At 34.2% G+C, this 18,767-nt stretch overlaps 1 protein-coding gene across 3 annotated transcripts in view; it reads left to right on the forward strand.

Moving 5' to 3' along the window:
* The first annotated feature begins 775 nt into the window (after nt 1-775).
* GRM5 (glutamate metabotropic receptor 5) overlaps nt 776-18,767 on the forward strand; it is a 496,288-nt gene continuing 478,296 nt past the window's right edge. For all 3 annotated transcript variants that reach the window (XM_063095387.1, XM_063095388.1, XM_063095389.1), the window contains exon 1: nt 776-1,436. In XM_063095387.1, coding sequence (XP_062951457.1) covers nt 776-1,436 — 661 coding nt within the window. The remainder of the gene's footprint in view (nt 1,437-18,767) is intronic.

An 18,767-nucleotide genomic window follows, 5' to 3' on the forward strand; every position in this document is an offset into this window, starting at 1 on the left:
CCTTATATGTTAATTAGACACAATACTTACTTATTCCTGGGAAGATTATTTAACTTGCTTTATATTGCATTTGGAGAGAGGTCATATAGGTGTTATTTTAAAGATAACTTTAGTTTTGTAACTGCATAATTAATACGTTCTCAATGCTGAGAATTTGGGAAGAAACAAAAAGCATAATGAAAGTTAAAGTAGAACAACAATTAGCCACACTTTTATCAGCTGGAGAACACCAATGTTTAATATTTTGTGGTTTATACTTCCTAAAGTTTTCTGTTCATGGTACAGTTTTGCTTCTGGGTGCTCTCTCTTACTGTTGTCTGCCACACATAAGATTTGGTTTTGTGTACTTCAAATGAACAAATGAAAAATATTAATCTCAGCAAAGCAGGGTCAAGAAGCTACATCAGCTGCTTCATCAAATTACAAACAAGGCAAAAATAACAGATTTATGTATTTTTTCTTTGTTATATACCTCATCAAAACCCTCTTTTTCTCCGTTGTCATAAACCAGTAGAGCTTCCCCAAACTTTGTGCACTTATGTTGTTAATGACCCATGTTATTTCTTTTTTTCAGGTTTTGAAGATCATGACCACATGGATGTATCTAACTGAATGTTACCTGGGGATGTGGTGGTCCTTTAGAGAACACATCTAAATTGCTGGCCAATTCCTTGGTTTGCCACTCAACATAGGACACTGTTTGATTCTATCTATCAGAACTCTCCTAAATTTTCTCCACCATGCTATCTCTATTAGCCTGAACTCTTTTCCTAAAATGGTCCTTCTGTTGATCCTGTCAGTCCTGCTTTTGAAAGAAGATGTCCGTGGGAGTGCACAGTCCAGTGAGAGAAGGGTGGTGGCTCACATGCCGGGTGACATCATTATTGGAGCTCTCTTTTCCGTACACCACCAGCCTACCGTGGACAAAGTACATGAGAGGAAGTGTGGGGCGGTCCGTGAACAGTATGGCATTCAGAGAGTGGAGGCCATGCTGCACACCCTGGAAAGGATCAATTCAGACCCCACACTCTTGCCCAACATCACACTGGGCTGTGAGATAAGGGATTCCTGCTGGCATTCGGCTGTGGCCCTAGAGCAAAGCATTGAGTTCATAAGGGATTCCCTCATTTCTTCAGAAGAGGAAGAGGGCTTGGTACGCTGTGTGGATGGTTCTTCCTCTTCTTTCCGCTCCAAGAAGCCTATAGTTGGGGTCATTGGGCCTGGCTCCAGTTCTGTGGCCATTCAGGTCCAGAACTTACTCCAGCTTTTCAACATACCTCAGATTGCTTACTCGGCAACCAGCATGGATCTGAGTGACAAAACTCTGTTCAAGTACTTCATGAGGGTTGTGCCTTCAGATGCCCAGCAGGCACGGGCCATGGTGGACATAGTGAAGAGATACAACTGGACTTATGTGTCAGCTGTGCACACAGAAGGTAAGTTTCTTTATATCTACTGAATATGTCTTATTATGCACTCAACAGCTTTGCAGTGGAAATTTCAGGTTTTGGAAAGCTAAACTATTTCTAATTGTTTTGGATATTTTGAGTTGCCCCAGTTAAACCAGTACTATAAGAAGGGACATCTACACAATGGACTACTACTCAGCTATAAAAACGAATGAAATACTGCCATTTGCAACAACATGGATGGACCTTGAGAGAATTATATTAAGTGAAACGAGTCAGGCACAGAAAGAGAAATACCACATGTTCTCACTTATTGGTGGGAGCTAAAAATTAATATATAATTCACACACACACACACACACACACACACACACACACACACACACACACACACACACACAAAAAAAAAAAAACCGGAAAGGGGGGAAGAAGATATAACAACCACAATTACTTGAAGTTGATACGACAAGCAAACAGAAAGGACATTGTTAGGGGGGAGGGGGGGAGGGAGGGAGGGAGGTTTTGGTGATGGGGAGCAATAATCAGCCACAATGTATATCGACATAATAAAGTTAAAAAAAAAAAAAAGAAGGGACAGGTTGGCAGATATCTAGAAAGACATAGATTTAAAGCATTATCAGGGTTTGTGTTGCCATCATTTGGGGAAATGAAAAAAATTTCGAATTATATATTACATTATATATTCCTCTGCTGTAATGATGCATTTTGATATTTGGTACTAGGGGTTTTAAGTTTTCTAGATCTTCACTGAATGTCTCAGATTTTTAACATTTTAGGATTGCTCCGACTGCATATTGATTCTGATAGTTAAATAGAGGTAGACATAAAATACATATAGGACTGAAGGTATTAGCTCAGGTGGTTAGCAGGTGGTGTTATAACATGAAGATTAAAGGTTTGCATTCCTGTTTTGGCCAGCTGCCCCCCCCCCCAAAAAAAAGAGAGAGAGACTGAAGTTGCCAGTATAGCCCAGTTCGATAGGTTGTTATAGAGAACAACTGGAATTTATCTTAACAACTATTTTTCAATAGCATGCATAGTCAAATGTGAAATGAAGATAAGAACAAATTAATTTTAATAATTTAACACTAGTTTGCTCTGAAATGTATTGCTTCTTTATGCTCAAAGCATATTGATGAAGGAAAAATCTGACCAACAATCTATAACGGTTCATAATAGTTAGCCCATCGGTATTTATCGTGTTTTTAAAATGCTTTAGTATACCTCATTTGTTAGTTCTCAACTGAGGTTGTTTGGAATAGTTTTGGCTTGGCCTACAGAGTTTAAGTGACCCGAGTGGTGAGACTCACTTCTCATGCAACACTCTTTCTAGGACAACAAAATGCAAATATTAAGCACTATAGAATATTGAACAAGGAACAAAACACTTTTTATAAATCATTGAATTATTGTGATGATTAGTTGAAATTAAAAATATTTTGCAATAACATGTCAATGTGGTGTAAACAATTCAACCCTGTAAAATAGGTGGTTAGGTTATGGGGAAATTAATGAAATGATCAGGGTGAGTCTACTTCAGAGTTTGAAAGGCAATCACTGATGAGATACAATAAAATTTTTATTATCAAGTGGCATAATATTATGAATTTCACTTTATGACCACTCATTAATAATATTTACAGCTGTACAAATATACAGTGAGCTTCTGTATGAAGTAAGACTTCATATCTCTGGAAATTTTCATGTATAAATTGATAGTTTACTTATAGGGATATTGACATATAGAGATTTTGAGCAATATAGGTGTTTGGAGTAGGAGACCTTGAAATTTTCTTTCAATTTTTTTCTAATGCTGAGATTTAACTTGTACAATCACTATTTCATTTGATTCTCACAACAGGACAGTGATATAGGTGGTCCAGATATTTTATTCCTATTTTAAGATACAAAGGCTTTAAGAAATTAAGTAATTCATTCAATATGTACCTAATAGTAATTTTAGAGCCTGGAGTACCTCTTATAGCAGTAGCTCTGATTTTTAGTTTCAGTACACTATTATATTTAATAGAATTCAATAGAATCATGACCTGAAGATGTATTTATGCAACACATATTTATTAAGCAAAGTGAATATAAGGTCCTCTGATAGTCCTATGAAGGCCATCCCTAAGATTTTTTTTTTATTTCTTATGAATATTCATGAGATACAAAGCTGATTGTCTCCCCTCCTGCCCATGATGTGAGGGCCAGATTCATCCTAGGGGCATATCCATTACCAGAAATTACTTTTTTACCCTTTGTCCACTCCCAATTACCCCTCAGCCTCCCTCCTATCCCCCCTCTCCCCTCCACTCCAATTTACAGCCCTAGGAATGTTCCATCCCTCTGCTGGATCACGGCACTACTGTGGTCTTTCTTTCATGCCTTCCTTTCTCTCTTAGCTCCCACATATGAGTGAGCACTTGCAGTATTTATCCCTTTGTGCTTTGCTTATTTCAATCAACATAAGTTTCTCCAGGTTCATCCATGTTGTTGAAAATGGGACTATTTCATTCTTTTTTATGGCAGAGTAGTATTCCATAGTGTATATATACCACAGTTTCCTTATCCAGTCATCTATTGATGGACATTTATGTTGGTTCCATATCTTGGCTATTGTAAACAGAGCTGCAATAAACATGGGAATACAGGTAGTCATGTCAAAGGCATCCGTATGTTTTATATATCACAAACTTCAATGGGCTTGCAATCTGGCAAAGGACATGCAGGAATACTTGCATAACCATACTTCAAGATGACACAAATTTGCAAATATGTCTCTAAAGTAAATTGATGAAGAAGAAAAAATTACCTCCTGCTCTGTAGTTATGGGGGCCATGATAGAAATTTTTGAGAATGAAATGTATTTGACACCTGGATTTTAACAGAAAGAATACAGACAATTGGTGAAAATTCAGAAGGGATTGATTTCAGTGAAGGGCATGAGAAAAAAGGAGGATGTGAAAAAGTTAAAAAATATATACATATAGATCTAAAAAGGCCAAGTATAAGGGAATGTTTTTTTTTTTATTTGCCACAAATAAATCATAAATTGAATTAGGGACTCAACTTCTAGTTTTAGAAGAGTAGTGCTTGCTCACTATATGGAAGATGCTAATCCAAGATTGTGCTCCATGGGCATCTTATAATCATGTCTATTGGCTTTTACTAATTTGAACTGTTATTTTAACCTAAATGCACACCCATAATAACCTAGCAATCTAATAAAATAAATTAGGATGCATTCACACAATATATTATTATTTAGCTATTAAAATACATGAGTTACCCTATAGTTAATGAGATGATAATGATCTGCAAGATAGTTTTATAAGTGAAAAGAACAAGGTTCAGGTCTGTACATATGGTATTTTATTTGTCTAAGAGAAGTTTCTAGATAAATTATTTGATCAAGTATTCATAGAATTGCTCTCAGAGAAGAATAAAACTGATAACGTTTGCTCCTTCTGAGAGGAAATATAAGCAGTTAAGAAATAATAGAATGAGAGATACTTACTTTTTATCATAACTTTTACATGCATACATGTGAAGTTGTGTATTACATGCATAAATTATCTACTGCAATATAACAGTTACAAGAAAACATTCTACTTGTGGGCAAAAAAAAATAAGACAATAGAAATTGTATTGCCAAATTCAGGCAAAATATTTGGGTGATAGCACATGATTCAATAAGGGAGAAACTTTATGATTGAACATTCAAAGATTGGGAGGAATAATTTTTATCTTATTGTTTTATGTGGTTATGTCAAGAGATAATTATGTTGCTTTGATCCCAAGTAAGTATGTGGATAATGAGGTTTCCCATTGTCTTGTCTTATAATTTACCATAGGGGTGGCATGGCAGGAATTTTCAATGGGTAAAACTCACCTCCAGGATCAGAAATTGCTTGAGTCAAATGACACACAGCTTTGTTGGATACTGTGGAAGCTCTTCAAGGTGATGGCTGGTTTTCTTTCTCTTGGCCCTTTACAAAGCTTCTGTGGGATCTTCCATCAAATGATAATGCCATTTTTTACTTCCACCTCTTTCTCTGGCTGGGTTGGGGTAATTCTTTCCAGTTCTAGTTCAATTAGTTCCAGTATCTTATAATTTATCATCATGCCCTCCTTTACTCAGTTGATATTCCTCTTTCTTGAAGAGCATGGAAATTTCCAAATGTTTTCATGGATGCCATCAAGGTCTATAAAAAGATGTGGGCTTACTCATGTTTTCAAAAAAAAAAACCCTTTATTCCCTCAACTGCCCATTTATTTTATACGTAAACCTGACAGTACTGTGTCACTCATCGCTCTTGGCAGATACTACAGGATGTTCCTTGGAGAAAATGTGTGCTAACCCAGAATTTCTGAAGAAAGTACAAGGAGATCTGGGTTTCAGCTTCAATGTTAATCTCTTATATTTGCTATTTCCTCTGATTTATGGTTTTTGCAGGCTGCTTGAATTCATATTTACTGTGCCTTGTTGTATAACACAGAAATTGTACCCAGCACTTCTAGGCAAAGAGATTAACAATGTAAAACAAACAAACAAACAAACAAAAACAACAACAAAAAAAGCAAAAAAAAAAAAAAAAAAAAAGCATCTTTTTAAAGGGCAGACCAAACCAGCTCTTTAACTGTGTGAAGGAAAGGAACATGCAATGACTCAGAATAAAAATTTAACTCCTTTTAATGGAGTGAGTTGTCAGCACTCTCTCTGCTCTAAGAAAATTAAAGTGTCCTTTGCCTCAGTACTTTCGCAAACTGAGGTACATGAACCCATTCTGGCACAGGATTGATGATGCTTGCCTGTTTAGGGGTGTGGCTAAAGATGGATTGCACTGATGACTTTTATTAATGGATCCCCTGTATCCACATTATTTGGCTTTATAACAATAATTCTCTTCCACTCTCTGGCCGTGTGACTGCTTTGGCCAATAGAACTTGGTTGAAGTGAAGACTTCTTAAGTCTGTCTTGGAATCCTATCATCACCATTTGAAGGATGAGAGCTCCCAGGTTTTCCAGATGAGATCATCTAAGGCTTATTAAAGTCAGCCATGTGAAAGCACTCAGTGAAGATTGACACAATTGTCTTCCTGACCCATGCCTAATTGCAAGCACATAATTGAGCCCAGCTGAAACCATAAACATTACCCAGCTGCCCATTATGTTGAGCATAATAAATGCAATAGGATGGATTCCAATATAAGCATATTTATCCCATTGACTTTAAAATAATAACTCCCTCCTCCCAAATGGGATACTACTACCATGTTTAAATTTCAGGAACAAAACAAAATAAATATATTAATATGCATTAATATTCTTGAGATATAAATGTGAAATAAAATAGAATAAATTCTGTGGGCAAAAAGGAAAATTTAAAATGTCTCACCTGTATTCCTGTGGCTAGAGATTTGATAGATCCTTTAAAGCCTGAATGCTTTAAATAGTCAGATGCTTGCACTTGGATTCCATTATTGCATTCTTCCTCTTGATCTATCTTATTTTTATTAAGGAAAATAATTACTGGACTGGGTTTTATATACAAAACCATTCTTATTGTACTTTAGGGCTGATTTACAAGATTTTTGCACTTCACAATGTATTTGGTATATTTTGATATTTGTAAAATTCAGGTAGAGAGAAGCTGGGCTGACTTTATATAGTCAGGATCACTACAAAGAGAGCTAATTAATCAAATGCCACAGTAACAAATTATGGTTCCATTTAAAAATATATATTTTTGTTCATGAACAGAATCATTCAACAAGGGCATTGCCTATTTTAGTAGGTAGTGAATCCTGTTGCTCTTTGTGTACAACCATTTGGGGGGTTGTAGGTAAATGAAATTAAATCTCAGTTTGGAAGAGGAGTGAGCTGGACTATTTATTCTTTTTGATAACTCTCAATATTGAAAACAAAATGTCATGTGACTGAGAATCTATAAGTTCGTGAGTTAAAACATAACCACATATACCTTGGTATTTTAAAAAATTTGTTAGTTCTTCATTTATTCCATAACACAGTCTGAAAAAGTAACCATTTTACAGGTTGGGAAATAGATATTCTGAAGAGAGAAAGGGATTTCTCAATAATACTGCAGCTATTAGTGTCAAAGTTAGTTGGACCCAAAGCCAACTCATTTGAAACAAATCTAAACAACCTTTCTGTATATTACAGTAGCTTGTAGCTTCAAGGAAGATAGAATGATCTACTTTTGTTTCCTTTTCCTCCTCTAGGAAACAAAAACCAGCATTTGTTTCCCCACGGAGAAAATATTTTGAGCTTGTTTCATGTGTCTTTTTATCCAGTTTTGAAGGCAGCACCCTTCCTTGTTCCCATGGAATGGATTAATTACAGTAAAAGGAAAACAAATTAAGGAGGAAGCGAGTGGCAACAAATTGACCTCACAGAAGACCTTTTAGTGAGTCTGATGATAAGTACAGACTGTGCCTGGTTGTTCTAGTCTCATCTTCATTGCAGACTCCACATTCTGTCCTTCAGATGCCAATTATAGGAGAAAGCAATATGGTATGCATTTTTAGGAGCAGGAGAACATATTGTTAAATGATATAGCCTTGTGTATGAAAGGCAATCCTTTGATTTCATCAGGGTTGGGGGTTATGAAATCTCATTTTGGCACATTTGCAAATACTCCAGAAAGACTTATTAATTCAATCAAATGTTGAATTGAGGAGACTTTTTAGCAGGGGTTGTAATAGTCAAATATGTTCATTTTAGGGGACTTTGAAAGGAGAGATTGCAGCCCAGGTATACATTTTACACATTGATTTTCTCTCTCTTACACGCACACACACGCACACACACACACGATACAGTGGTGCACCACATGTGGTGTGATGCATAACAAGACACGAGTTTTATGATATAAAGTGACAAGTCTTTCAGTTTTCTTTGAGTGTCCCAATGACTATATGTACGATCTCATTTGCTATATAGTAATGTCTAAATTTGAGTCTTTTGAGAATGTGAAGCTCAGGCCAAATATCATTGGTAAACTAAAGTGAGGTTAGATAAGAGAGAGCACTTTAAAGTTAAAAGTAATTTGATGACATGAGTAAGCTACAGAGGAATTGTAACCTTAAATTCACAGTTTGTTGCAAAGATATCTCAGTCGTCTAAGTTCCTTGATCCTTTGGAATTATTCTCTTTTAAGTAGCAGCATGAACAAGCCAGGTTTGAGAGCAAACTCTGATTAATATCATTGCTAGTTGGGGGACTTTGGACAAGTCACAATTTAATTCCCTCATTATCAAATTGACATAATAATACCTGCTCCATAAGATTGTTGTGAAAACTAAATACAAAGCACCTAGCATCAAGCTTCACACATAGCAATATTCAATAAAAACCTTCTAAATTTGCCTGCCAAGAACTTACCTTGTCTCATCTTAGCTATGAAGGAAAAAAAAAACCTGCAGATGATGTATCACGTTGGCTTTGTCCAGTTAAAATTGACCACCAAATGGATGGAGAATTGGTCAGGAAAGTGACCAAATATATGTAGTGAGTTTCAGATTCTTTATCAGTTTTTCCTTTGGAAGTTAGGTTTGCACATATAACGTGCTTTGTGCTTTGGCTCAGTTATGACCAAATGCCACACCTTCCGCCTCCAATCACTGATGTGTGCTGAAAGGCATTATGATGTAGCAAAAAGAGCAAGGTCTGGAAAGTTCCAGAGTCAGTTTGTTAACATGGTTATCTTTGTTGTGTGTGTGTATGTAAGGGATGTGGGTATAGAACTAGAGCAGATTAAAGATGTAAAGTTAATGCTATACTTTAAGAATTTCTGAATTATTTTTATCCTTTATCAACAAGCATGAGAAACTTTTGTATTGAAAAAAAATAAGTGCAAGGAATTGATATATAACTTCTCTGTAAACTTCAGATTGTATATGCTCATGGACCTTTACTAATCTGTGTTTAGAAAATTTGTTAATAGAAGCTGTTATAGCAGATAGAGGCACGCTGCAGGCCTGAGTATAAAATCAAAAAGAAATCATGTGTATCCTAGGAAATAAAACATATATATTATATTTAATTGCTACATTAGTACGAAAACTAAATTGATGCTGACTTGCAGATTGTTATAGCTCAAATAGTAACAATGACAATAACTATTATTTCTCAAGTGTTTACTGTGTTTTCGGTAATTGTAAAAGTTCTTTTATAATGTATGAAGTGATATCAAGATACAGATTTTGGTGCTATTATTAGTATATTATTAATATCATTAGAAAGTCAATCCCATACATGACTACAAGGAAAAGTAGATAGAATATAAACAGGGTAAAACAGATATTTCTTCATTCTTTTCTTCAAAGACTCTAAAAACAGAGCTATTTGTATTTTTGGCAATTCATTCACAAGCCATCTCCATCTTTCTTTGGATATATTACCTCTTTTCAAATGTCACATATCTGACTTTCACCAGATTTGGGTTAGAATTTCAAGCCTCGACGCTCCTTAACAGAGTAGAGAGCCATTTATTTTTTAGGGAAAATGAATTATTGAATTGCTATATGATGGCTTTTAATACTTTAGGGAAGCTGGGAAAATATAAAAGTTAAATAAAACATGTTGCTCATAATTCTATGAGCATAAATGGTTCTAATTTTTTGTTCAGAGGAAATAAAAATATATAAACAAGCATTAATTTTCATTACACTTCATGTTAAAACTCTAGTTTTAATTAAAAAATGTATGTTGAAAAATCAAGCTGGCAATATAGTTATAGAACTTTGTATTTATATCAATTGATAACAGTAAATCCTCTCATAACTAACGAAATGCAAAAGAAAAAGTATTTGGGAGGTGGTGGTACTTTCATTTGCCAAGTTTTTGAAGTTATAAAAATAATTAAAAACTGGCAGCAATACTTCTGATGATTTATGAGCAATTTTTGCACAAAATATAATGTTTAACAAAATACAATATATCTCAATGCAACTATATAGCATATGGAAGCACACCGAATGGAGCTTGTGATCCATGTGCGACTACAACACATAAATTAATTTATTCACCAATTTACAAATATTTATTAGGTATCTAGCCCTATGTGCTCAGCTCTGTGGTAGACACTTTGAAAAAAAGTGAGATGGAAGCACTAGCCAGCACATGACTTTTCTCAGATGTATACAAATCCATGGCTTCACAATAATATAAAATTTACTCTCATAGAAAGAGTATGGTGATGTGTAGGCAGAAACTCACAAAGATACCTATATGACAAAGGATGAATGTATGAAGCAAGAAGATAGAAGAAAAGAAGTTTTTATGAAGTATAATTTGGAAAATTATGAAGAGTATAAAGGTTTTTCTTTACTAAGAAAAAGTGTCAAATTAATTTTTTTTACTATGAATATTCAAGAGATAAAAAGGTAATTGTCACCCCTCGTGCCCATGATGTGAAGGCCAGATTCATACTGGGGGCATACCCATTACTAGAAATTTCTTTTGTACCCCGAGTCCCCCACCCAATTATCCTCCAACCTCCCTCCCTCCCCCGCCACTCCGCTTTGTAGCCCGAGGAATGTTCCCTCTGTAAGACCAGTGCACTACTCTGGTCTTTCTTTCCTTCCTTCCTTCTTTCTTAGCTCCCACATATGAATGACCAAATGCGGTATTTATCCCTCTGTGCTTTGCTTATTTCACTCAACATAAGTTTTTCCAGGTTCATGCATCTTGTTGTAAATGGGAGTATTTCATTCTTTTTAATGGCAGAGTAGTATGCCATGGTGTATTTATACCACAGTTTCCTTATCCAATCATGCATCAATGGACATTTAGGTTGGTTCCATATTGTAAACAGAGCTGCGATGAACATGGGAGTGCGGGTATCATTTTGACATGATGCATACTTTTGGAAGACTTTAGAGAGCTGTTTCAAATAACTGTAAAGATTATAAAATGAAATATGTACATTTTAATGTTTTACATCTCCAGTTCTTGAGAAAATATGAAGCCCTTCTTTTTACAGAGTATTTTGTTATTCTTCTGTTATTCAGTTTATGCATTTGCTATTTGAACAAATAAATGGGCATGTCCTTAAAAAAAAAAGAAAAAATGATCCACTTACCAGTCCTCACCAAATAATAAAAGTAATATATGTGATTCTTGAAACAGGATATCACATGATTAAGATGAATAGAATACGGATAAATATGATTGAAGTAAAAAATAATTCAATGTATCATCATGGTTTAATACAATGTTATTCCATATTTCCTAGTGATTCATATTTTGCAATTGGAGTCTCACAGAGCATCGTAGGTGGCCTAGTTTTCCCTTTTGTTTATACAATTGAATGCCCTTCATCTAGTATGAAGATAAATACCGTTCTATTTGAGATAGAAAGTCTGAGTTAGATGCCATTAATAGTATTTTTTAAAAATAAAATAGTAAGATTGTAATCTCCCTCACTAAGAGATATTGCAGACAAATTTAGACAATCAACTATGAGATACATAATCACAAGTACTTAAGACACTATCTTGTCTTGTTAACCAAAATTGAGATAATTCCTTTATACGGATTTTACAACTCTGATAACTATCAGTCTATGTGGAACTCTGGAAAAACCTAAATAAACACTTTTTATCCTTTTTAACCATACCATATTTTTCCCGGTACAAATTTAACATTCTTTGCGTGAATTTATTCATAGTCTCAAATATTTCTTGGTATTTGCCTCTTTCTTGAAATTCTCAGCTCTCTCCCTCTTCCTGAGTCTTTTCTGAGTCAAACTCTAATTTTTTTTTTTAGTTCTTTTCAGTAATTGGTAGAATTGACGGCTATACTCAGTTGATTTTACTTATTTGAATGCACCTTCTTTGTTACTTTGTGACCTTAGAGAATAGTAATTTGGGTTTGTTGGCACAAAATTTTTCTCTTGGCCTCAAAACCTGTTACATGCTTTTACTTTTACCTTTACTCTGTTGGTAGATAGCAAATCATTGCATACAATTAGAAAATTTAAAGAGGCTGAAGAGAGTATAATACTTGTGATTTTAATGGAAGAAAAATTTTCATTTAGAAACACAAAGAAGAAAAATAGGCTCTCAAGTTTTTATATAGGAAACACTAAAGCAGCCATGAGTGGAGTTTCATGCACTGTACACAATTTCTAATTGTAAGTAACTGATACAAATTTTAACCATTCCTGAGAAAGAGCAGAAACTCATGTGGAAGTTTTTGAACTTGAGTATGGCAAACTCTATTTCTGATCCTTTTAGAAAATCAAAGATTTTGATTTTGAGGTCATTGGAAAGAATCTTGGAATTACTCTGGAGACCATATTTCATATTCCACTTTGGGATGACCTTGGGCAACTCACTTAACCTTTCTGAATACACAGATCCTCATTTGCAATATGACAGCTGGATGTACAAATATTTTGTTATGATGGTCAATTGAATAATCAGTTAATGCACTTTGTAAATCTAAGCTGCCTAATGTATTAATTAATTATTAAAGGTATATTCACTGTGTGCCAAGATCTATATGCTTGGACTAGGCTTTTAACTTTTCTTACAGATACTGAGCACAGTATATTGAAAATTAGGTGCTAATCAAATACTTCATTAATGTTGTCTCCACAATAAAAATAGTGAGATTTTGATTGGCAGAAATGGCTGGGGGAAGAAGTTGAATTCCCTTTACACATCATATACATGTCCCATCAGTAATTAGCAAGATTGATAGAGTGTCAGATCCTGAAGTGAACTGAGAGTTCTAATAGTGGGAGTACTAAGTAGTTGTCAAGAAAGAGCTCAGACATCGAATTCAGAGAGACCTGAATTTGACTGAATTCAAATCCATGTCCATCACTATTTGCTGTGAACATATGGCAAGTTATCTAAGCCTCAATAACAATATTTCAGAAAAGAGATAATGACATTTTTGCTCATAGGGCAGTTGTGATAATTAATTTAGTACAATACTTGGCACATAAAAAGGTTCAAAAAATGTTATCTGCTGTTATTTTGTATTCTTTTTTCAACCTCCTCGTTTTTAAGAAAGAAAAACTCAGGCCTAGGAAATGTATGCAACTTGTCTAAGATCACAGAGCTGGTGAGTAGGAGTACTTGCACAGAACAAAGCTCCTGGTGCCAGGACACTCATCGGAAAGCATGGTAAATATCCAGATAATTTTTATTCTAAGAACACTCATTCTCACAACAATTCTAATGTTTATCATAATTAAAATATTTACTTATTTATTCATCATTTTTTAAAATTTACTCTTTTATCATTGGGACCAAGGGCATAGACTCTGTGGTTAAATACACCAGAATTTGTGCAAATTATTTAACCTCTGTAAATCTCAACTTCATCAATTGTAAAATGATTGGTAATGCTGATGTTAATGATGATGATGATGATAGAAAACAATTACAAGAAATTTATCAGGTGTTCAGGCACTTTTCTGAGACTTTACATATATTAATTCATTTAATTCTCACGTCAAACATGCGAGGTAGTACTATTTTTATCTCAGTTTTATAGATGAGAAAACTGAGTCACAGATGATGAAAATAATGGAAGATCTACATGAAATACTGGCTGTGCCAATTAGAGTATTATATATATTTAAAACACTTGTGATGTGTGGTACACAGTAGGCAGTCAATAATGTTAATACTAATTTAGTCATATATTATTTTGGCCTAGTCATTACTTCAAGTGTAACTTCTTAGGCCATCCATTTACACCTTTGAATTAATCTCCTTCTAACTTTCTAGTGTCTGAAAAAATTTAAATTGTATGTATTAAGTGAAAATAATGAAAGGTATAATGATACATTTAAAAGCATATATGTATATATGGTTGTTGCAGTTACCTGTAAAAGGAAAAAACAGCACGTATATGTTTCCAAATGCAAAAGTAATTTATAGATATTGTAGAAAAAATGATAATTAAAAAATTTATTAATATTATAACAAAATAAAACTTTTAAAATTTCAGTATCTTTTTCTTTTCATCTTTCTCATGAACAATTTTTAAAAGTAATTTTGGATTTATTTTGTTTAAATTTTTTTTCTTTTTACTTAGCATTGTAAAGAGATTTTTCTCATGTTATTCATGCTCTTTATGAACATTACTGCCCATGGTTTTATAATATCTCTATTTTTCACAGCATTACTGATTTGGGAGCATTTAGATTCTATTTTTCACAATTTTAAAAAGTATATAAGTGAACTATTTCATTGGATGTCTGCCTGTGTTTTTTTTAAAAGAAAATTTCTTAGCTAAATTAACAGCAAATAGAACTAGTAGAAAACAAGAAGATTAAATTTATGTACAACTTGAAAGTGTATGAACAATTTTTAAGACTTTATAATGGCAAGATTGTAAATATTTTACAAAAGTAATTGCTGTCATAAAATGTTCAGATAATATAAAAACACTTATCTAAATACGAGTTTGCGGGCGACCCTGTGGCGCCCTCGGGGGAGTGCGGCGCTGGGAGTGCAGCAGTGCTCCCGCCGCGGGTTCGGATCCTGTATAAGGCTGGCCGGTGCGCTCACTGGCTGAGAGCGGTGCGGCTGGTCACAAAAAGACAAAATGAAAAAAATAAAAATAAAAATATAAATAAATAAATAAATAAATAAATAAATACTAGTTTGCTTAATAAGCAAGGCATTGCACTTCCCCCTCCCGATGGTTAACCCTTTCCAAGTTGCTTTCAAAATAATGTCCTTGTCCTGTAAATAGAATTGTGAAGGTTTAAGTATACAAAGTGTTCATACGTTCAGAATGAGGTTGTTATTAAACCTTTGTTAGACTCATTTGTAGGGAGAATTGCACCTTAATCTTCCTTCAGAAGTCCTACTCTTAACCGTACACGTAATTTTTATTGCAACTCTTGTAATATTCTTTTAAATCATCACCATTAAGTAACTTTTTCCTTCCTAGCCATGTTTTATTCATCTTTAAAAACGTGGTTAGTCCTACTGCCTCCAGGGATTACGTATGCAAATACACATGTATCATTCTTTTCTCTTTCTCCCTTATACTTTATAGTGTTTTTCCACATTATTAGAATATGTTATTTGCAGTTCTGTTTCTGTGTTCTGTAGTCTACATGAAATATGATAGGACGTAGAGCATATGATTTGGAGTCAGATAATCTAGGTCTAAGATTCTCAGTTTTATTCTAGCTTGGAAACATTACATAACCATCTTAAGATATATAAGTTTACATATATATTTAGTTTAGATATATATTTTAAAGAGTTGTTCTTTAAATATGATTACTGTTATTGTTATCTTATTAATATAGCTAATACTGAGTACTTACTATTTTTCAGGCACTGTGGTCCTATTTCATTTAGGCCTTATGATAAGTCTGTGAATTAGGCAAAGTCATTTAACAGATGTGGAAATGGAGGCACAAAGGAATCAAGTAAAAGAACGTAGTCATCAAAGTACTCCCTAAAAATGTCAACTGCACAGGCTTATGAATGTTCATGTCTTATTTTTCTCCTTTTGCTTGAGAAACTACTTCTCCAGGATGGATGGATGTTGATACTTTGGTGATGTGACAAAGCTCTGTGGCCACTGATAGGGTCAAAGAGACAAAGTAAATTGTATAGGAAAAATTATTTGGGCACTCTTCTGAAGGCCAATCATTCTGAAGACACTTCTATTGGACACGGAATTTTCTGAAGAATTAGGAATAAGGTCAAATATGCAAATTTTGCCATTCCAGAAATAAATAAGGTCAGCTGATCAAAAACAGTAAAAAGCCTCAAACTTGCCCTCACTGTAGTTATATTATATGGAAAAATTATGAATTCTGGTTGCTGAATTTTATAGTAAATTTTATGCTTTCTCTGTCCTTATTGGTGTCTGTTTTAGAATTTTTAAAGAAGGCAATGTCTTACTTTAAGAAAGAACAAAAATAAGTTAATGAGAATACTAAATTATAAATAACAATTTAATGAGAAAAAAATTGTCATAGAATATAACATATATGGCTTTTGTTGTCTCCTTTGTTGCTTCCCTACTCCTCTTTTATTATCCCCCAGATAGAAAGTATTCATTAGTATCTACTACCCAGCTAACCACCTTACTGTGATTAATCAGCAAGGAAGATTTTTTAGGAAACTAGTAAGAGATGTAGGGGCTCCTTGATACAAGCCATTTAGGAAGCTAGAAGAAATTCCTGCATCCATCAACCTTACCATGCACCACCACAATGACTTTTGTAAGATCTCATTAGAAACATATCTGGCCTAATCTAGGACGCTGCATTCTGGTGTTTGGAAAGCTTTAAAAAATCAATGAATGAAATGCTTAAATTTTAACATGTGTAATTTTAATGTCAGAGTACTTGTTATAGAAGACTAGAAAATTATTCTAAAAATTTATCTAAATATTTGCTTTAATTATGTATGTGACCTGCCTACGAACTATATCAGAATCTTAGGAACAAAACACTAATTATCAAGGAGTTTTAAGTTTCCTGTCAATCTTCCTACTAAATACATTTGGTTTAATATATCTGATTTTCTTATTTGTCAGTAATTATCACAGTTTGTTTCATGTTGTATTAAATTATTCATCAAAAATACTATACTGACAGAATAATCCAAACAGTATTTTTAATAGTACTTCTACCAGATAATTAGTATCTTTATTTCCCTCATTAACTTCTTAGGTTTATTTGTGTTACAAATTCTGTAATATTTTGATCAGAAGAAACTCTTAGAGATGTACTGAGGCATCTTTACTTTTTTAACATCTAATATAATGTTACGTGTTTACTTAATGCCACCAAATACTTTGGCCATATAAACTAAAAGGTATGGTAGTTCAAATCCGGTATTTGAATTGTTAAAAGTCAGGTAATAAAGATTCTAATGGGGTAAGGTGTTACATAGATTGTAGTTATTATTAGTGAGAGTGGAGGCTTCTTGAAGTGAGGGATTGTCTTAGATGATTTTGTGCTGCTATAACAGAATACCACAGACCGTGTAATTTATAAACAGAAATTTATTGGCTCCTAGTTCTGGAGGCTGGGAATTCCAATAGCAATATGCTGGCTGGTTTGGCAGTTTATATTCCATGATGGCGTCTTTAACATTGCATCCTCCCAAGGGGAGGAATATTTTGTCTTCACATGGTAGAAGGGCAAGGAAGCAAAAGGGAGCTGAACTTGCCCTTTGAAAATGGCATTAAGTCCACCTATGAGGCCAAATCACTCATGGCCCTATCACTTCCCAAAGTCACACCTCCTAACATCACAACAAGGACAACCAAATTCAACATAAGTTTTGGAGGGGACAAACATTTAAACCATAGCAGGGATGAAAAATTTCTCTGATGTCTTTTATAGCAGGTGTCATCGTTCTGTCTACATGGACGCCAGATAAATATATATTAATTTAAACTTATTCAAACTTGAATTCAAATATGGCCATATATCCTAGTAAGAACACAAAAATGCTAAATAATGTGGGAGTGTTTTTCTTCAGGACCTAAATGTCACAGTCTTTCTTTACAGACTAGACCAGTGTGACAGATTTATGAGAGCTTGGTCTGTACTGCAAATCTAGGGTTTAAGATTTCCTACATGACATAGAAGTGTGAAAATCTGAAGCTTTGTCATAAACTAATTTTATCTAACAAGCCAAACTGTTCCCAGCCTTCCTTGTTTCAGTAGCATGTTTGGCACTGTAACTTAGTTACTAATTGCTCCCAGGCTTTCTAGCCAGCTGTGGTGTGGAACAATTTTGGATTGCTAGGCATGGCTAGGGAGCAAGCACCCACTATGAAGGAAAAGGTGGGGCAGGAGGAGTGGGTGTAAGCTTGACTCTGCCTTCTGAAAGGGTGTGATGAAGCCTTTTCCTTTCATGCCATGTATAGTCACTTGACCATTCTTTACTTCAGCATCTCCACTTTGTCACATGGGTTACTTATAACATATGGCTTCAGTAGTTTGTGAGATATTGTGAGGGAAAAAACACTTACACAGCAATAAAACTAACTTTCCCAGATGATTTATTCTGATAACCTATGAAGTTTTTTTTTCTTAAATTTTATTCAATTTACAGGTAAAGAAAGAGTGATTGGCTTATTAATAGTCTTCTTATCTTCTGACAAGGACTTAGAACATGGGAAATAATAATAGATCCCAAACATGGAATGACTATCATGTGTTAGTGTTTTCATATATGTGATTTCACTTTATCTTCATGTTGGCTTGTAATACAGGTATAATTATTGTCTTTTTATAGGAACAACAACAACAAAAATAAGCACAGAGAAAGTAATTTTACAAGGGCACAATAAACTTGAGA

Source organism: Cynocephalus volans, chromosome 4, assembly GCF_027409185.1.
Source record: "Cynocephalus volans isolate mCynVol1 chromosome 4, mCynVol1.pri, whole genome shotgun sequence".
In the NCBI taxonomy this organism is placed as follows: domain Eukaryota; kingdom Metazoa; phylum Chordata; class Mammalia; order Dermoptera; family Cynocephalidae; genus Cynocephalus; species Cynocephalus volans.